Source organism: Arabidopsis lyrata, assembly GCF_000004255.2.
Source record: "Arabidopsis lyrata subsp. lyrata unplaced genomic scaffold ARALYscaffold_3, whole genome shotgun sequence".
NCBI classification, from domain to species: domain Eukaryota; kingdom Viridiplantae; phylum Streptophyta; class Magnoliopsida; order Brassicales; family Brassicaceae; genus Arabidopsis; species Arabidopsis lyrata.
The window spans coordinates 8,806,443-8,826,304 of NW_003302553.1; the positions used below are offsets into that span (position 1 = coordinate 8,806,443).

Below are 19,862 nucleotides of genomic sequence, written 5' to 3' on the forward strand. Positions count from 1 at the left end.
CTGACTATGCACCAAAAGAGAGTTTATCATTTTTCCATATAAACTCTCAGGTTCCGGTGTGAATTGATCATGACCACTCTATTAGAACCGACTTAATAAAATAAAGAGATTTTGATGTAAAAAGAAAAATATATCCATAGATATGCATGCTAAGATCATTATAGATACCCTACTAATTGACTTATGCAAGTGATTGATTTGATCGTTAACTTATTGAATAAAATAATGAGATTTTGATGTAAAACGAAAAATATCATTTTGGCCGACATCTGATTTTACGATTACACGTGTTTCCCGGTTCATTGGTCACTCTTGGTTTAGTTCAGTTTGGCCTTATCTCCGGTTTACTGTAAGAAACCGTAAAACAGTGCATTTTGTGTTTTGTCCTCCTTTCTTCTCTCTCAATTGTGTGTTTCTCCTGCAATGGCATCAAGATCAGAGCAAAGAACCCATCAGTTTCTATTCTTCTTCTCCGGTAACAGTTGTTCATTGATTCACTTCACTGATTTTGATCTTCTATATCTTTTCTCTTTATTTGGCTCACCTTGCAATCGTTGAATTTTAGGTCTATTTCTTTCCCTGATGGATTCAAACGCCGATTCTCATGCCTCGAGGTAGGCCTGGGCGTTCGGATATTCGGATCGGGTTCGGGTCGGGTTTTTCGGGTTCAGGTTTTTCGGGTTTAGAAAACTAAGACCCGTTCGGATATTTTAAAACTTCGGGTTCGGATCGGGTATTTCGGGTTCGGATTCGGGTTTACCCAAAGTATCCAAATATTAAAAAATTTGTATCCGATTATATGCAAAGTATTGAAAATACTCAAAAATCTATATATTTGAAGTATTTTATACCTGAATCTAACCAAAAATAGCTAAAACAATAAAAAATATCTTAATATCCGAATAATTTAGACACTTAGGTTATTACAAGTATAAATATTACTAATATATTATATCTATGTATTTATATTTCGGATATGTTCGGGTACTTGTTCGAGTTCAGGTTCGGGTTCGGATTTTCGGGTTGTGAAGTTTAGAACCCGTTCGGGTATTTTAAAACTTTGGGTGTGGGTTCGGATCGAGTTTTTCAGGTCGAGTTCGGTTCGGTTCTTCGGGTTCGGATATTATGCCAGACCTACCTCGAGGACTAACCCATGTCTGAAATTGACTGTATTCATGTGAGAAAGCAGTCAAATTTCGTCCGTGTAGGGTTTGGTTAGTTACTTGGCGTTTTATATCAAATGGAGCAATCCCTGCAACAAAACAAAACCTCTCATCGGTGAGTTTATGGATCACATTATGTATTGTTAGTGTTTAGGCATATTTGACCATGTCTTTGTAACCAAACTTGGTGTTTAGGCCTTGTGAGTTACATTACATACAACAAGATTATTCTCTGTTTCTCAACATATTTGGCAGTTCACTCTTTACATAACCAGAAAACTTACTTGGTTTAGTAAGAGTAGTTTTTTTTTTCTGAGGTTTTCCTTCACTTATAGATTGCTTGTTATGTGTATCAAACAGGTTTTGGACGTTGAACTTAAAGAACATCTTGCATCTCTGCAAGAAAGCAACTGTAATTGGAGAAGGCTAACATGGACGTGGCCATTGGAGGGCTAAACTTGAGTGCTATCAAGGCTTTCCTGAAACCTTCGAGCTAAAAAGGTATCTTCTGTGAGGGGTTTTGTAATATTTGTGGGATTTTAGATGAAGGAAAAACTATGGTTTTGGTTATGTTCATTAGAGTAGAAAGGTTTTGACTTTGGTGATATATAGTATTGTGCCAATCTTCTTACTTGAGAATCTGGAATGTGTGCTTTCTCATGGCTTTTGGGAGTTTGCATAACTAGAATACTAACCTGGTTCAAGATCTTAGGAGATCAAAGAACAATAGACTTTGTTTGTTCTACTTATAGATCGTTTATACATAGTAAACATGTTTGAACGGAAATAGAGGAAGAATCTCTTGCATCTATGTGAGTCAATAGACTATGTTATAAGATTATTAATGAACTTATAATACTATTAAGAAATTTTTAATAAACCTGAGCTTTCCACTCTTTAACGTTCTTTAAAACGGAAAACATCTTGTTAATATAATAAACACAGCATGGTTGCCTCGTTGGTCATACATTATCTCACGGTCTTCCAAAAGTAATACTTTTTAAATCTTGTAAACAAAAGCATGGTTTGCTAGACATTATATTAACTGATTCTTGATTAGGATTCATCAGCCTCTCCACTTCGAGGAACAATGGCAGCAATGATCATAGTTGACTATCAAAACTGCTTCATTTTCTTCCTCTTGTGTCTCGTTTCACTCCTCTGTTACTTTCTCTTCTACAGGAAACCAAAGAGCTCACGAGTTGGCTGTGATCTGCCTCCCAGCCCTCCGTCTCTTCCGATCATCGGCCATCTTCACCATCTCCTCTCTTCTCTAGCGCACAAGTCTTTACAAAAACTCTCCTCCAAATATGGACCTCTCCTCCATCTCCGGATCTTTTATGTCCCCGTCATCCTTGTTTCCTCGGCTTCAGTGGCCTACGAGATCTTTAAGGCCCATGATGTGAGCGTCTCCTCTCGCGGTGTCGCTGCGATTGATGAGTCCCTCTTGTTTGGATCTTCTAGCTTCTTTTACGCTCCCTATGGAGATTACTGGAAGTTCATGAAGAAGATCTTGGTCACTAAGTTGCTCCGACCACATGTGCTGTAGCAGTCGTGTGGTTTTCGTGCTGAAGAGCTAGAGCGGTTTTACGGGAGGATTCTCGATAAGGCGAGGAAGAATGAGATCATTGAGATCGCTAAGGAATCGGCGATGCTCATGAACAACATCTTATGCAGAATGAGCATGGGAAGGAGTTTTTCAGAGAAGAATAATGAGGCAGAGATAGTCAGGGGCTTGGTGGGTGAATCATATTCCTTGGTGAAGAAGATTTTCTTGGCGTCTACATTGCGCAGACCGCTTGAGAAGCTTCGGATCCCACTATTCAAGAAGGAGATAATGGGTGTTTCCGACAGATTCGATGAGCTGCTAGAGAGGCTTATTATGGAACACAAAGACAAACTGTATGAGGAGCATCAAGGTATGGATATGATGGACGTGTTGTTGGCAGCTTATGGAGACGAAAACGCAGAGTACAAGATCACTAGGAATCATATCAAGTCACTTTTTGTGGTAAATGTTCCTCATCATGTCAGATTCATATGGGAAGGATCCGAACAAAAAAAATTACTTATAATTGTTCTGAGTCTTTTCAATGCAGGAGATTTTCGTAGGAGGCACTGATAGCTCGGTACAAACAACACAATGGGCAATGGCCGAGATCATTAATAACCCTGACGTTCTTGAGAGACTGAGAGAAGAAATGGATTCCGTTGTAGGGAAAACAAGGTTTATTCAAGAAACAGATCTACTGAATCTCCCTTACTTGCAAGCGGTAGTTAAAGAAGGTCTAAGATTGCACCCTCCAGCGCCCCTTTTGATAAGGACTTTCCAAGAAAGATGTGAGATCAAAGGGTTCTATATACCGGAGAAGACACCACTTATTATTAATGCTTATGCTGTGATGAGAGATCTTGATTCTTGGGAAGATCCTGATGAGTTTAATCCAGAGAGGTTTCTAAGTTGTTCAAGATCAGGGCAAGAAGACGAGAAAGAGCAAGCACTTAAGAACCTTCCTTTTGGCGGGGAAGGAGAGGATGTCCTGAAGTAAATCTAGCTTACATATTTGTTGGAGCCGCAATATAGGAGTGATGGTGCAGTGCTTTGACTGGAAAATCAACGGAGATAAGGTCAACATGGAAGAGACGTATGGAGGACTGAGCCTAACCATGGTTCACCCGCTTAAGTGCACTCCAGTTCCTCGAACCCAGATTCCCAGTTCCTAATAATACTCAGTTTGAGACATGTGTACCAAGTTTGCTTTCTTCTGTTTTATACAACTTCCTTCTTCTTTTACTCGTGTTTTTCGAATCTTTTAATCTGCAGAGTCCGAGTTGGTGACTTGTTGGACTTTGATTTCCTATGATGTGTTCAACTTCATTTGTTATGTTTGTTGTATTTGAAAGTCACACATTCTGATAAAATATCAAAGAGATTGCAAAAATTGCATTTTAGCAAGTAGAAAGTGCAAGATACTAGTGTTTGAGTGAGTGATCACACAGAGTGGTTTGGATAAATCCTAATTCTATCATTTATCACCAAATCATGATCAATTTTCTGTTCAACGAGAGTATTAAACTTAAAGAACTTTTCTATAGTTTTTTTCTTCAAACCTTTTTAACTGTATCAACTATTATCTCTCACCTAAGTGATTGTTTAAAAAAAAAAAAAAAAAAAAAACAAATCGTGGAAATGAAAAGAAACTCCTACAACGGTCGTTTAAAGTAGATCCGAATCCAATGATGAGGTTTGAAATTTTGAATAGAAAAGAAAAGAAAGCAAACAAATTTTATCATTAATCATTCCCTCTTCTTCAAATTTTGAATCTTTCGTCGTCTCTCGCTCTCTCTCCCATTTTCTCGATCCCGCAAGCTGTTTCATTTGGGAAGCCATGGCAGACAATCGCATCGCAGGAACCTTACCCACTTCCTCTAAATGGAGTTTTCTTCCCAAATCCGTATCCTCACACTTGAAACCAAGCTCAAACCCTAGATCTTCAAAGCCCGACATCGAAAACGCTCCTCCTCAAGATCCAAACATCCATACTCCGATAAATCAATCTGTTTCTAAATCACCGGCTCTCAGGAATCAGATGGATTCACCCAATCGCAGAGGTGAAGTGTCAGCTTCTCGGGTACGTGAAAGATGAAAATTTCCCATTACTCCTCTCATTTATTGAATCGTGAAATTCATCTTTTTATTTGGTGAATAAATATCAGCGAAGGGCAATAGCGGCAGTGAAAACTCACAATGAAGTAGAAGAAGAAGAAGCCTCGAATCCACATGTAAAGGTTGCTTCTTTCTAATTTTGCTGCGATTTAAGGAAATTAAGAGACTTTGCTTTCTTTCCTTCAAAGAAATCTGGTCTAATTCAGTTCTCTATATATCTAAGGTTGTGGTGAGGATTAAACCTACAAAGGAGTATTGCTGGAAAGTGAAAAAAGTTTCCAAAGATTCATATTCTGTTAGAGATCGCCAATTTACATTTGATTCCGTTCTCGACTCCAATCTAAATCAGGTTCGTCTCTCTCTCTCACTCACACAATTTAGATAAGTTTCTTTAGAAGCTCAAGTTGTTGTGTTAAAGTTCTTTACTTGTTGATGCCAGGACGATGTATTTCAGCAAATAGGTGTTCCTTTGGTTAGGGATGCTTTGTCAGGTTACAACACTAGTGTGCTTTCATATGGACAGGTACTGAATGATTATGTTTTTTTGGAGCTTTTGAAACCAAATTAATAATCACCATACCAAGTTTTAAAAATATCTTCTTTTGTTGGATACTTAGAACGGAAGTGGGAAGACCTACACTATGTGGGGTCCTGCAGGTTCAATGCTTGAGGATCCATCTCCTAAAGGCGAGCAAGGACTCGCGCCTCGAATCTTTCAGATGCTGTTTTCTGAAATCCAGAGAGTAAGTTATGCTTCCTTACTATTAACTAAAGTTTTTGTTTGACTATGAGACCTTTGATGGATGGTTCATCAAATAAGCATCATACTGTTGCCAATTATGTAGGAGAAGATGAAGTCTGGAGGAAAAGATTTAAACTATCAGTGCCGTTGTTCTTTTCTTGAGGTGCCTTTGCCAAAACCCATATGAAGGATTCTTTATAGAGAAAACATGCTTCTAGAATTTCCTGAGTTAGATTGCTTAATCTTTGCCTGCAGATATACAATGGGCAAATTAGTGATTTGATCGAACAAACCCAGAGAAACCTTAAGGTTAACTTCACTAGTCAACTGTTTTCCTCGCTCAAATTAATTTTTGTTGAGTATTTTAAACTTTTGATTGTGTCATATGGCAGATTAAGGATGATGCAAAGAATGGTATTTACGTTGAGAACTTGACTGAGGAATACGTAGATAGCTACGAGGATGTAGTTCAGATATTGATGAAGGTATCATGCCATCTTCATATTATTAAGTATTAGTTATTCTAAGTTATGAATACTATGTGTATATTGTTTCACTAGGTCTTGAAACCACCGCTAGATGCTTCTGCATAATACTCATTCAGAACACTCTGTTCATTTCTTCACTGATTCCAAGTCTAATATCTCATACTTTGGTGTGCATTGTGTTTTGCTTTCCAGGGCCTTTCAAGCAGAAAAGTTGGAGCAACTAGCACAAGTTTTCAAAGTTCTCGATCACACGTCATACTTTCTTTCATTGTCGAGTCTTGGAATAAGGTATAGTTATTTTTCGACTTTATTGCATATTGAACACTGATGAACGACTGATCAAATATTATCTACGCACAGGGAGCCTCATCAAGATGTTTCAATACTACCAGAACAAGCAGGATCAACCTTGTTGATCTTGCTGGAGCGGGAACAAATGAACGTGAAGCTACTAAACATTGTGTGGAGGAAGAGAAGTTCTTGAAGAAGTCTCTGTCGGAGCTCGGGTATAACTTTATGTACTCCCTGTGTTACTTTCTTAGATCCCAACTAAGAAATTAGCATCCAAAATAGGGAACAAAAAAATCAACAACTTCATGAGTGATTTGTTAACACTGTCATTTTTACTCTTGGTGCAGCCATGTTGTAAATGCTCTGACGAAAAACGTTCACCCTGGAATATCCGACCGCAGTCTTCATAAAACCTCATGCTTGACGCATTTATTGCAAGAATCTCTTGGTGGAAATTCAAAACTCACTATCCTGTGCAACATTTTCCCGAGCGACAAGTATGTTTCTTCACCTTGTTATCACTGATTAGTTAAATATAAAACATAACAGCCTAAACGAACCATGTATAAAGATTCAATCAATATAATGATCTGTATAGAGAGATAAGGAGTGCAAATCTCAGGTCTTGCTCAAAGAACAAAGCTCAAAACACTTGAGCATCTTAATGACAGGATACCCACTATATGTACTAATAGAGTTTGTTTGTGTAACGCAGAGACACCAAAAGAACAATGAGCACCCTTAGATTTGGTGAACGGGCTAAAGCCATGGGAAACAAACCAATGATAAATGAGATCTCAGAAGAAGATGTGAATGATTTGAGTGACCAGATTCGTCTGCTAAAGGTTTAATCTCCTCTTCCCAACTCATTCCCATATTTTGTCTTTCGATTTTTGAAGTTGGATGTCATTCAAATATCATTTACTATATTTTTTGCAGGAAGAACTTACAAGAGCCAAAGCCGATGCGTGTCATTCTGTTGGGAGTAAAAATGATTATTTCGGAGCAAAGAATGCACGTGAAAGTTTGAATCAACTAAGAGTTAGTCTTAACCGCTCTTTGATGCTGCCAAAAATTGATAATGACGAGGAAGAGATAACGGTTGATGAGGATGATTTTAAGGAACTGCATCAGCAGATCAAGTCCTTGCGTGGTTCATTCAACCAGAAACTAAAGAAGCTCCCTGTCAACAGAGAGTCAGTCAGCTCTTCCTTTGTAACAGCATTCGGTGAATCAGAGCTAATTGATGATGATGAGATCTTTTCAGAAGCAGTAGAAGTTGAGGAGAAAGATTTTGGTGAATCTTTGGAAGAACATGACGACGACAGTGCTGCAACAATATATAAATCAAGTGTAAAATCCAGGATAAAGGAATTTGCATCGGAAAACAGCATATCAATCAATCCCTGCCGTCAATCCATTAACTTGCAAGAACCAATCCAGTCAGAGTCTCCTAAATTCAGAGACTCTTTAAGGAAGAGCATAGCTCTTTCTTCATCATGTCTCAGGAATCAGAATAGCCTGGCGCAGAGCATAAAATCCACGTGTCTTGCAGAGAGCCAACATATCAGATCATCTTTACGCGGAAGCAAGATATTCACAGGTTCTACAGAATCTCTAGCTGCAAGTCTGCGCAGAGGCTTGGATATCATTGACAATCCGCTGAACCTGGCATCAAAAAGATGCTCAGTTTCTTTGTCTTCTGATAACTTGACCATGCAACCTTCAACAGAGATACTGCTGGATGATAAATCTTTAACAGATGATCAACTACCTCTGTCGCCACTCTGTCCTTCCTGCAGAATTTGCAGCTCTAAAACATCAAGTTTAGTTGAGAGAGTAAGTATATCAAGTGATATAGCAGATAAAGTATGTTTTATAAGTTTTAGTTAAAGTTACAGCTATCCCGAAGCTAACAGTGTTGGATTATTGTGAATCAGGATGGATATCAGCATATGGAAGGGGTTGTTGAGAAGCAGCAGGAGCTTGAAAAGTTGTGCACAGAGCAAGCAGCCAAGATTGAACAGCTAACACGCCTGGTAACCCAATTTCTGTGTCTTATTTATGTCAATTGAAACTTGGATAAGCACATATGGTTAAGCAGTCTGGTTACTATATTATATCTTCTTTAGGTAGAGCAACACAAAATTCAAACTGAGAATGAAACAGAAGAACTTGTGGGAGCAAGTAATGGAGAACGATTTCCTTCTGCAAATGAAAACCAGGTTGGTTGTTGCTTTATTTACTCTGTGGACTATCTGCAGTGGAAAAAAAACTGAGAGGTTGTAACATGTATCCGAATTTCATGGTTCTGCAGCTTCTAAGCTGTAATGATGTTGTTGAGCGTGACCAAGCAGAAGTCATAACTGAAAAATATGAAGCAAAACAAATCCCCGATGACGACTCTAAAAAGACAGACTTTGATATTGGCGAGAAGGAGGCATTACTCAAAGAAATTGAAGATCTGAAAAGAAGATTGCAGACCCCTGTAACCATGTCCAGCAATGAACTGAGATCATCTCTGTTGGCTCGTTCGTTTCAACTCCGTAACAAGAATGCTGAAAAGGATATCGAGGAAGAAAGACTTAGGTGCACAGAAATGGAAAGCGAGTGGATATCATTGACCGACGAACTCAGAGTTGAGATTGAGAGTCAACGTACGCGCGCAGAGAAAGCTGAAGCACAGCTTAAACAAGAGAAACTATCTTCTGAGGAGTTAGAAGATGCACTTCGAAGAGCTGTTCTTGGTCATGCCAGGTTTGTTGAACACTACACAGAGCTACAAGAGAAATACAACGACTTAGGCTCAAAGCATAAAGCAACAGTGGAATGGATAACAGAGTTGAAGAAGGCAGTAGCAAAGGCTGGTAAAAAGGGTTGCGGTTCTCGTTTTGCTAAATCACTTGCTTCTGAGCTCTCAGCTCTGAGAGTAGAAAGAGAAAGAGAAAGGGATTTGTTAAAGAAGGAAAACGTAAGCCTCAAGATTCAACTAAGGAATACTGCTGAAGCTGTTCATACTGCTGGAGAAGTTCTTGTTAGACTCAGAGAAGCCGAACAATCAGCATCTGCTGCTGAGGTAAAACAAATTTTTCATATTTCAATCGATGAACTGTTGGAATGAGACTGTGGCATTGTTTTCTGACTCTTACGCTTCCCACAATGAAAATAATTGGTTGCAGGAAAAGTTCAATGAAGTAGAAGAAGAAAACGAGAAGCTAAAGAAGAAAATGGAAAAGCTGAAGAGGAGACACAAGTTGGAAGTGGTAACAATCAAAAAGAGTCTAAAGCAAAACACATTGCCAGAATCTGCATTGCAGCCACTAAATCAGAGGAACTCAGCTATTGAGGAAGGAATGTAGAAAACATTATACCAAAGTGCATAACTTGAAGACCCTTCTTGGATCTCATTGGTATATTACACACATCTTTATTCTGCTTCTAATAATAATCAAATGTCCTTATTCCACAAGGCATTTTGATTTTTTTTTTCCTCAATTGAATTATTTGTTCTGCTGTATTTTATTTGAGTCTCGTGTTTGTGGCGTGCAAACTGGTCTTTGTATAACTTTAACTTGGTAATTCATTTTATTTTTCTTACATTTAAAATTGGTATCTTTCTTTCCAAACTCCAATTCCTCTTTACAAGATATCTTTGTTCATCTTGTAATCCAAAAGAAATTTTATGGGAATCCTCTTTTGTCAAATCGACGGTGTCTTATACAAGATACTCTGTTTAACTTTTACTTTTTGTTAAAAATGTCAATTTGGTTCACCAAAAAAGAATACTCACGTTTTGTTATGTGGTAAGAAAATTGGAAAGTTTCCGTTTATATATAGAATATTTCTAGTTATGGTATATTTTCTATAGCTAAGGCAATAAATTTCTATCTTATGGAAACAAAAATATATGGACATATAAGAAAGGAAACTAGAATCATAAAAGCGAAGCTCGTATAATCTTAAGCTGTTCCAACGTATCATCTAAGTTGTGCTTTTAGGGAAAACAAGAATACAGCTCTGGATACCAAGAACAATGAAGGGTCCTCCATTGGTAAGAAATACTCTTGTGTTTTCTAATACTTGTTTCCCAAGATATTATCTATATTTTTCTTGATAGTCCTCTAATATTCCCTGTGTAACTTTATGAACAGACATGTGTGTTTGGTGTGAATATTGGACTCAAGGGTTATCAAAAGATGTTGAATAAAATATATGAGGGCATTGAAGGTAAAGAACTTTGAGTCTTGAAGATCTTCTTACTAATAACACAAGAGTTGCGAAGACTAACTAAAACTGTATACTTATTCTGAAACATGAAAGGTTTAAAGCTCGATGTGTCAAACTGGTTGGTGTATTTACGGGGCGAAATTGATCCTATAATCTTCATCAAGAAGCTGTATAAAGCGAGAAGTTACATTGAGCTCTTCCGAATAGATTATGGATATGAAGAGAATCCAGAAGGAACCCGGAGACCAAGTTCTCACTTCATGGTTTTATATATCTCACAACTTCTCTCCTTTCTCGCTACTTACAATTACTTATCAATGATTTAACATTTAAATCTGTGTGTTTTTGGCTTATGCAGAGATGTTGCTTTGAACTAAACACATCAGATATAAGTTGGTATAAGAGAATCATAGGAGCTTTGAAGACCATCCAAGGTTCAGAATTTTTCTCTAGATGATCATCAATCTTTGGACAAAAGTTTTAGGTTTTTTATTTTTTATTTTTTTGCATGTTTTGATTCGTGGGTTTGGTTTTCAGGTGTATCATTTACCATAGATGCACAACCAGTTATGGGATATCCGATGGCATATGTATGTGGAAATATAGAAATTGGAGTGCTCATGAGGATGCTTGTGAAGACAGGCATTGAACTATCAGCAATGGAATATGGAGTCGAGTATAAAGATGCAAACTTGAACCCACCTCCTCCCAAGAAACCTGAGGCTCCTTCAAATGTAACTGAGACACAGCCCGTGAAAGACACGGTGCCTCCTCCTCTTGAAGTTGTTAGTACATTAGCGAAACACCAAGTCATATACAAGAAGCCTCGCGGTTTTAGAAGGTTCTGTTGTTAATGAATGGGTTAATGAATCATGTCGTCATTAGCACCATGTATAGTATCACTGTTTTTGAAACCAAATAATCATGAGAAGAAGAACCATTCGAGAAAGAAAAAAAAACAAGAAAAATGAAAACAAAATCCCACTCCTCATATGTGTGTCTGTGTGTTATTAATCATGTTTACCTATTTGGTAAACCTTTGAGTGTTTTTCAAGAATCAGATAACAAATTTGCGTGCATCAGTATTTTCATATTGTTTTTTTTTTTTTTTAAGTTTTAGATAACTTCTCTTTCTGCGTTATGCATGTGTTTTTTTGTTCCTTGTTAATTCACTAAACCATCTCCATTAGTGTTTCTACACTAGAAACTTAATATTAAAATAATAACTAAAAAGAAAAAAAAGTAGGAGAGAGGGGAGGAAGAGTTTCTCAAATGAGTCTCTCAAAGTCTCTCTATCAAGATAAATCGATTTTAAAACGTGATTTAGTGATTTTAAAACGCAATTAAGGAGGATGATTGATTTGGAGAATTGGGTGGAATTATATAAGGTTGGGTGGAATTATGAAGAATATAATTTGTTCAGAAGAAAATAAGAAGAGGCTGAAAGTATGAGTGGAACCGAGTTAAAACGGTATATTAAAGGGTGACAGGGACAGACAGGCCTAGTTTTGTGTAAACCGAATATCCACTCGTCTTTCTCCTTGCCACCATATCGCATGAGTCATCAATTTGTAACGGTTGACTAAAATTGGTGAAATCAATGTTGGTTTCGGTTCAAAACGTAGAGTACATAATAATTTTAAATTTTTGATGAGTTGGGGTTGAAAAATACATTAACACTTTCTACATGTAAAAAAAGACATGGTACAAAACTTTGAGGTTGAAATACACCATTTTCTCATTGTAAATTAATCAACTATAATTTGTTTGGACTAGTAAAATACAAAGACTAATTGATGAGATTTTCATTTCCCCTTATAATAATGTTAGCGTGCTGCGTGCCATGGCCAAAAGCTTCGTTAATGCTCCCAACGTGCCCTGGCGTTACAACGAGAGTGAGCTGTTTTTCATTGTGTTACGTAGTTCAATTGCTTCAAAAATCAATAAATGTTATTGATTTTGTAATTTAATCAGTAACCCCGTGCCACATGATAATATTACAACTTACAACGAGAGTAAGCTGTTTTTCATTGTGTCTTACGTAATTCAATCGCTTCAAAAATCAATAAATGTAATTGATTTTGTAATTTAATCAGTAACCGTACCCCGTCCACTGCACTATAAATATGGTATCAACATTCCGACGTAAAAGGGATCAAACCAAAGCCAAATATGGAAAATCAAGCAGCTCTTGTTTACACTCTCATCTCAATCTTCATCTCTCTTCAATTCTTGTTTTGGAGATTTTTTTGGCCGCGTTACACTGCGGTTATGTCTTCGCGGAGACGACAGACCCGGCATCTTAATGTGCAAAGCCACACTCTGACTGCTGAAAGCTATGAATCAGAGTTCATGTCGTATATGATCCGTAAATCTAAATCGGTCAATGAGGTACTAGACGAGGCCGTTCCACTCTGCGAGCCAGTGCTGAAGATCCGTGAGGCCATGAGGTACACACTACTCTCGGGTGGCAAACGCGTAAGGCCAATGCTTTGCTTAGCTGCATGCGAGCTCGTGGGCGGGCAAGAGTCAACCGCAATGCCTTGTGCATGTGCGGTTGAGATGATCCATGCATCGTCGCTCATCCAAGACGATCTACCTTGTATGGACGACGACAACCTCCGGCGTGGAAAACCCACGAACCATAAAGTCTTTGGCGAAAACATAGCTATCTTGGCAGTTGATGCGCTCATAGCTTTGGCCATCAAGCACACCGTGGAATCCACCTCGTTGGACGTTCCTCCGGAGAGGGTTCTCCTGGCAATTCTAGAGATGGCGAGAGCGGTGGGAACGGAAGGACTCGTTGCGGGTCAAGCAGCTGATTTGGATGGGGAAGGCAAGAGCTTTGATAATGACACTGGATTAAAGCATCTTGAGTTTATACATATTCATAAAACGGCGGCGTTGCTTGAAGCGGCGGCTGTTATGGGAGCTATAATGGGAGGTGGGTCAGATGAAGAGATCGAGAGGATTCGAAGTTATGCGAGATGCATTGGGTTGATGTTTCAGGTGGTTGACGATGTGCTTGATGTGACCAAGTCGTCGGAAGAGCTAGGGAAAACCGCCGGTAAAGATTTGATCTCGGAAAAGCTGACGTATCCGAAGGTGATGGGAGTGGAGAAATCGAGAGAATATGCCGAGAAGTTGAACAGAGAAGCACGGGAACATCTTAACATGTTTGATCCAGACAAGGCTGCTCCTTTGTTGTTGCTCGCTGATTACATTGTCAACAGACAAAACTGACTTTTGTCAAATTGTTAATTGCTCGATGCAATCGATGTAGCCTTGTTTTTGTTTTTTTCTTTGACTTCAAGTAATCGATGTAGCCTAATTAATAAACCGAGCAAACCAAAGGCCCAATTTGAGTCAATGTAAACCATTCGAATTAATTCGGTACATTAAAATTCATTCTACCGGGTAACCGAAACGTCGTCTCTCCTTCAGTGTCTAGGGCTGGTCAAATCTGACGTGGCATATTTCAATCTGTTGTGTTGCTTGAATTGAATCTCCATTTCCGTCTTCGTTTCAAGCATTTCGTGCTGCTCTCTTGATAATTCGAAGGTTTTTGGTTATCTCCAGAAATGGGTTCTTCAGATACTGAAAGTGGAAGCAGAGGTTTTCAAAACCCAGATTGGGAAACAGAGTTTAATCGATTCGAAAATGCGATTTCGTCTGGTTCTGCTGCAATTCGTGTAAGATCCGTTTTAAAGTTATCAGCTTTGACGAATCGTGTACCCGAGAGATATATATCCCTTTCCATTCCGATTCTCGCCGGTCTTATTCGTGTCTCCGATGACTCCAATCGTTCCGTTCAAGCTGCCGCCGCGCATTGCTTGAAACGTATCGCCTGTTGCGGCGGTGAAGAAAACGGATTTGCGGTGACGATGGGGAGGTGTGGTGTGATTGCTAGCTTGTTAGGGTTGTTACTTGAGGCGAATACTAATGGTAATGTGTTTCGAAGGATTTGGGTGAAATGTTTGTGGAGTTTAGTTACTTTTGGATCTTCGATTCGAATTGGTTTGGCTAGGTTAGGTGGTTTAGAGATTGTGATTCGTGAGTTGAATAATTGGGAAGATGATGGAAGTAGATGGTATTTGTTAGAGATCCTTAGTGCTTTGACGACGATTAGAGAGAGCAGACGCGTTCTTGTTCATTCTGGAGGGCTTAAGTTTCTTGTAGAAGCTGCTAAAGTTGGGAACTTGGCATCCAGAGAGAGAGCTTGTCATGCTATCGGATTGATCGGTGTTACTAGACGAGCTCGGCGAATGTTAGTTGAAGCAGGAGTGATTCCAGCTCTTGTGGATCTATATCGTGATGGGTTTGATAAGGCAAAGCTTTTAGCTGGTAATGCCTTAGGGATCATATCTGCTCAGACCGAGTACATTAGGCCTGTCACTGAAGCTGGTTCCATTCCTTTGTATGTCGAGCTTCTCTCGGGACAAGACCCGATGGGGAAAGATATTGCAGAGGATGTGTTCTGTATATTAGCTGTAGCTGAGGGTAATGCTGTTTTGATAGCAGAACAACTGGTGAGGATCTTGAGAGAAGGGGATAACGACGCCAAGCTTGCAGCTTCTGATGTGTTATGGGATCTTGCGGGTTATAGGCATTCTGTGTCTGTTATTAGAGAGTCTGGCGCAATTCCTTTGCTAATCGAGCTTTTGAGAGATGGGACCCTTGAGTTCAGAGAGAGGATTTCTGGAGCTATTTCTCAGTTGAGTTACAATGAGAACGACCGTGAGGCCTTTTCTGATTCCGGTATGATACCGATTCTGATTGAATGGTTGGGGGATGAGTCAGAAGAGCTCAGGGATAACGCAGCTGAGGCACTTATTAATTTTTCTGAAGACCAAGAGCATTATGCTAGAGTACGTGAGGCAATTGGTCATCCTGTGTTTCAGAGTATGCAGAGCAGACTGGCTAGAATCCGAGCTTCCCATGAACTGATGGTTCGGTCAATGCGAAGGGTTACAATCGAACATCTTGCCCATAACCATGATCTTCCCTGATCTGATGGGCAAATTAAGCTTTTCCATCTGTTTTGATATATGTTTATAATCTGACTTGGAACAAAAAAAAAAGACTCAAATGTTGTTTGATTTCTGCAATTTGTCATTTGTATACATGTACTAAAAGGTTTAAACTTTGAATGGAAATGGAATCTATATCGTTAGTCTTCTTTTACATAACTAAGCACCCAGTAGTTGGACCATAAGAATCATGCACTATTCTATAAACCTCAGGCCTTGGCTGCTCATTGCTAACCACAGGACATTGAGCTATGCAGCAATGCGGTGTAACAGACTTCTCTTCGACCTGTGGCTTCTTCTGTGGCTTCTTCACTTCTTCAAGAGTCTCAAGAGTGACATGACATGCTTTCTTCCTCAAGGCCATAATCAAAGACGCTGCATCCACTCCATCTCCAACAACCACAAGCTCATCCTGAAATTCCCCTTCCATCGCCACTGAAGTTACACCTGCGTTGCCATATACAAATGTATAGAAGTTTCAAACTTTTACCAATAAAAAAACCACTCTCGATCGGTTCAAAACTTAAAATCTCTTTTGACACTAACCATTTGCAACAACTGCCACTTGCATTGCCTTCTTCCTGCATTTTTCACTGTTCACTGACAATTTGATACGCATCTTTTGCTGCAAAAATGCTCCAATAAAAAAATTAAAAGAAGAAACACATCAAGATCCAAAATGTACATGATTATCAAAATAAAATGAAGAGGCTTTTTAGCAACAAGAAAAATTAGCACCTTCATTGTCCTGACGAAGCTTTGTCTCTCTCAAAAGCGTTTGTTTTTGCAGAATCGAAGCCAAAAGTTCCTCAGATAGGAGTAAGAGGACCAAACCCTAAATTAGTCTCCTTTTTGCACGGATTTCAAAAGCTAAGAAGCTTCTACACACAGAGTTTCAGACTTCGCCAGAAAAAAACAGAGAGAGAGAAATTTCTTCTTGACCGATCAGACACCAACAACTGAAATGCCAATTTCTTGTCTCTTTTGTTCGGTCCTTTGATTCACTCCAACAAGAAGGAAAGAAGAAACAAATGGGAAGAGAAGAAGAAATTAAGTAGTTTTGTGAATGGGTTTCACTGTTACATGCTTTTTAACTTGATACACAAGGTCGCCCATTTCCCTGACAGATTTGCCAATGGTTCCAGTGTTTAAATTACCACTGTGCCATTGGGGTTTTTGTCTTCTTTGAAACATATATCTGTCCCAATAAGACTTTCTACCAATTAATTATAACAGACTTACGTCAATATTAGTAGTAATATAGGTTAACTTAGTTATATATATATATATATATATATATATATATATATATATATATATATATAAATTAATCAAATGCATCTTAATACTTAGGCTTATGATGATCTTTTCACAATTTAATTTAGTTTGTTTGATAATAGCTCAATTGTGAATTTGTGATTATCTCAAGTATCATCAACAATAATTAAGGATTGTGTATTAGGCCAAGATTTAGTTAGAACAAATGGGAAGCACCCTACCAAAAAAAAAAAGAACAAATGGGAAGCAAATGAAATGACAAATCACAACAACAAGGATTTGTATAACTAAAAACCAAAAAGAATCGAATGGCTACCCTAAGATCTCTCTATAATCTAAATAATTTTTTAGACAACACATAGGCAAACAAAAATCAAGTCTTGCATATTGACATTGTTGGGTTTTGTCTATTCTTGGTGGGTTTTGTTCTCTCTCTTCTGTTCATACGTTCTGTTCTCTTCTGTTTTTGGAAGGCAGGAAAGAGAAAGGAGAAGTTCTTTGGGATCGAAAAGAGGTAGAATTGTTCTTGAAGAATCGATCTATAGCGCGTGTTAGCTGCAATGCTAACTTGGGAGACCCCAGTTATGCTTGCAAGCAACACCGCCTCAACGAAAAAGCTTGCCTTCATTACCACCTTCCTCATCATTGTGTTATTCCCGGACACAATGGTTATGTCTCAGCCGCAGGCGGACGTTGTGCCACTGCCAGGCTCAGACGCAGATTGTCTCTTGAAATTCAAAGATACTTTGGTTAATGCATCGTTCATTAGCAGTTGGGATCCTTCCATCTCCCCGTGTAAGCGAAACTCGGAGAATTGGTTCGGCGTTCTCTGTGTTACCGGTAATGTTTGGGGCCTACAACTCGAAGGAATGGGGTTAACCGGAAAGCTAGACCTTGAACCATTAGCTCCGATCAAGAATCTACGAACCTTAAGCTTCATGAACAATAAATTTAACGGTTCAATGCCATCTGTCAAGAATCTCGGTGCGTTGAAGTCATTGTACTTGTCTAACAACCGGTTTACAGGGGAGATACCCGCCGATGCGTTTGATGGTATGCATCATTTGAAGAAGCTTCTGTTGGCTAACAACGCATTTCGGGGGAACATCCCTTCTTCTTTAGCTTCTTTGCCAATGCTTTTAGAGTTGAGGGTAAATGGGAATCAGTTTCATGGGCAAATACCTGATTTTAAACAGAAGGATCTTAAGTTGGCTAGCTTCGAAAACAATGACCTCGAGGGACCTATACCGGGAAGCCTTAGCAATATGGATCCTGGCTCCTTTTCAGGTAACTAAACGAAGAGTTCAACATCTTCTGCAAATGTTTGGTAACTATAGGAGTTCTTATGTAAAAACAGAATCTTTCTTGCTTTCTTGAACATTGCAGGGAACAAGAACTTGTGTGGACCTCCACTAAGCCCATGTTCGAGTGATTCGGGATCTTCTCCGGATCTCCCTTCTAGTCCCACGGAGAAGAACAAGAACCAATCTTTCTTCACCATTGCTATTGTTCTGATTGTTATTGGGATAATACTGATGATCATTTCGCTTGTGGTCTGTATCCTTGATACCAGAAAACGGAAATCTTTGTCGGCCTATCCATCCGCGGGTCAGGACAGGACAGAGAAATACAATTACGATCAATCCACGGACAAGGACAAAGCCGCAGATTCTGTCACGAGTTACACTAGTAGGAGGGGAGCAGTACCAGATCAGAATAAACTCTTGTTTTTGCAAGATGACATTCAGAGATTTGACCTTCAAGATCTTCTTAGAGCCTCTGCTGAAGTTCTTGGGAGTGGAAGCTTTGGTGCTTCTTATAAAACTGGGATAAATAGCGGACAGACGCTGGTCGTGAAGAGGTATAAACATATGAACAATGTCGGAAGAGAGGAGTTTCATGACCATATGAGACGGTTAGGGAGATTGAACCATCCAAATCTGTTGCCTATTGTGGCTTACTATTACCGCAGAGAAGAGAAGCTCTTGATCGCTGAGTTCATGCCAAATCGTAGCTTGGCAAGCCATCTTCACGGTATGTAACATTCAATTCTTTTGTTGATTAAAATGGTAACTTTATCAGTTTTGACGCGAAAAAAGCTCTGTTTCAGCGAATCATTCTGTTGATCAACCTGGATTGGATTGGCCAACAAGGGTAAAGATTATACAAGGAGTGGCTAAGGGTTTAGGTTACTTGTTCAACGAGCTAACAACCCTAACAATCCCTCACGGTCATCTCAAGTCATCGAACGTTGTATTGGACGAATCATTCGAGCCTCTCTTAACCGATTATGCACTAAGACCGGTGATGAACTCAGAGCAGTCTCACAATCTAATGATCTCATATAAATCACCAGAGTATAGCTTAAAGGGACATCTAACAAAAAAGACAGATGTTTGGTGCCTCGGGGTTTTGATCTTGGAGCTATTAACAGGTAGGTTTCCGGAGAATTATCTAAGCCAAGGGTACGATGCTAACATGAGCCTCGTAACTTGGGTCAGCAACATGGTTAAGGAGAAGAAAACGGGTGACGTGTTTGACAAGGAAATGACTGGGAAGAAGAACTGCAAAGCAGAGATGCTAAACCTTTTGAAAATCGGGTTGAGTTGTTGCGAAGAAGATGAAGAAAGGAGGATGGAGATGAGAGATGCTGTGGAGAAGATAGAGAGGTTAAAGGAAGGAGAATTTGACAATGATTTCGCATCGACGACAAATAATGTCTTCGCTTCTCGGTTGATAGATGACGATGACTTTGGTTTCGCCATGAATCGATGATGAGTTGATTGATATGATCAGTCTTCTTCAGAAGAATGGAAAAGCTAAACAATTTGTAATCTTGATGCCAAAAGAGAATGGATTTTCTGTTTGTTCTTTGTTATGTAACTTTTTCCATCCTTAAATCACTCTCTTCGTGTAATTGTAAATCCATTTTGCAGAGTTTTGAAAGTTTACTCATTTCTTCATCTGATTATCACA

The 19,862-nt window shown here is 39.0% G+C and overlaps 6 protein-coding genes and 1 pseudogene across 6 annotated transcripts; 6 read left to right on the top strand and 1 right to left on the bottom strand.

The window, feature by feature from the left end:
* The first annotated feature begins 1,670 nt into the window (after window positions 1–1,670).
* LOC110229928 lies at window positions 1,671–4,119 on the top strand (annotated as a pseudogene).
* Window positions 4,120–4,343: 224 nt separating this feature from the next.
* LOC9319297 (kinesin-like protein KIN-12F) lies at window positions 4,344–9,957 on the top strand. The gene is made up of 17 exons (XM_021031102.1): window positions 4,344–4,795; window positions 4,881–4,952; window positions 5,054–5,179; window positions 5,270–5,353; window positions 5,448–5,573; window positions 5,676–5,735; window positions 5,828–5,881; window positions 5,965–6,057; window positions 6,253–6,348; window positions 6,421–6,566; window positions 6,699–6,848; window positions 7,067–7,196; window positions 7,291–8,190; window positions 8,292–8,390; window positions 8,484–8,576; window positions 8,669–9,427; window positions 9,531–9,957. The coding sequence occupies exons 1-17, from the start codon at window positions 4,553–4,555 to the stop codon at window positions 9,708–9,710; spliced, it is 3,411 nt and encodes a 1,136-aa protein (XP_020886761.1). The 5' UTR covers window positions 4,344–4,552; the 3' UTR covers window positions 9,711–9,957.
* Window positions 9,958–10,384: 427 nt separating this feature from the next.
* Window positions 10,385–11,758, top strand: LOC9319298. The gene is made up of 5 exons (XM_021031016.1): window positions 10,385–10,402; window positions 10,503–10,578; window positions 10,672–10,841; window positions 10,937–11,012; window positions 11,116–11,758. The coding sequence occupies exons 1-5, from the start codon at window positions 10,385–10,387 to the stop codon at window positions 11,430–11,432; spliced, it is 657 nt and encodes a 218-aa protein (XP_020886675.1). The 3' UTR covers window positions 11,433–11,758.
* A 308-nt stretch (window positions 11,759–12,066) lies between these two features.
* Window positions 12,067–13,948, top strand: LOC9319299 (geranylgeranyl pyrophosphate synthase 10, mitochondrial). Its single transcript, XM_002883186.2, has one exon. The coding sequence runs from the start codon at window positions 12,751–12,753 to the stop codon at window positions 13,819–13,821; it is 1,071 nt and encodes a 356-aa protein (XP_002883232.1). The 5' UTR covers window positions 12,067–12,750; the 3' UTR covers window positions 13,822–13,948.
* A 15-nt stretch (window positions 13,949–13,963) lies between these two features.
* Window positions 13,964–15,751, top strand: LOC9319300 (U-box domain-containing protein 4). The gene has a single exon (XM_002883187.2). The coding sequence runs from the start codon at window positions 14,160–14,162 to the stop codon at window positions 15,585–15,587; it is 1,428 nt and encodes a 475-aa protein (XP_002883233.1). The 5' UTR covers window positions 13,964–14,159; the 3' UTR covers window positions 15,588–15,751.
* On the bottom strand, window positions 15,668–16,819 carry LOC9319301 (heavy metal-associated isoprenylated plant protein 47). Its single transcript, XM_021031103.1, has 3 exons — window positions 16,347–16,819; window positions 16,155–16,233; window positions 15,668–16,055 (listed from the first exon to the last, which is right to left on the bottom strand). The coding sequence occupies exons 1-3, from the start codon at window positions 16,350–16,352 to the stop codon at window positions 15,760–15,762; spliced, it is 381 nt and encodes a 126-aa protein (XP_020886762.1). The 5' UTR covers window positions 16,353–16,819; the 3' UTR covers window positions 15,668–15,759.
* A 412-nt stretch (window positions 16,820–17,231) lies between these two features.
* On the top strand, window positions 17,232–19,849 carry LOC9321424 (pollen receptor-like kinase 4). Its single transcript, XM_021032531.1, has 3 exons — window positions 17,232–18,173; window positions 18,273–18,920; window positions 18,997–19,849. Exons 1-3 carry the CDS (start codon window positions 17,447–17,449, stop codon window positions 19,659–19,661), a joined length of 2,040 nt encoding a protein of 679 aa, XP_020888190.1. The 5' UTR covers window positions 17,232–17,446; the 3' UTR covers window positions 19,662–19,849.
* Window positions 19,850–19,862: the final 13 nt, after the last annotated feature.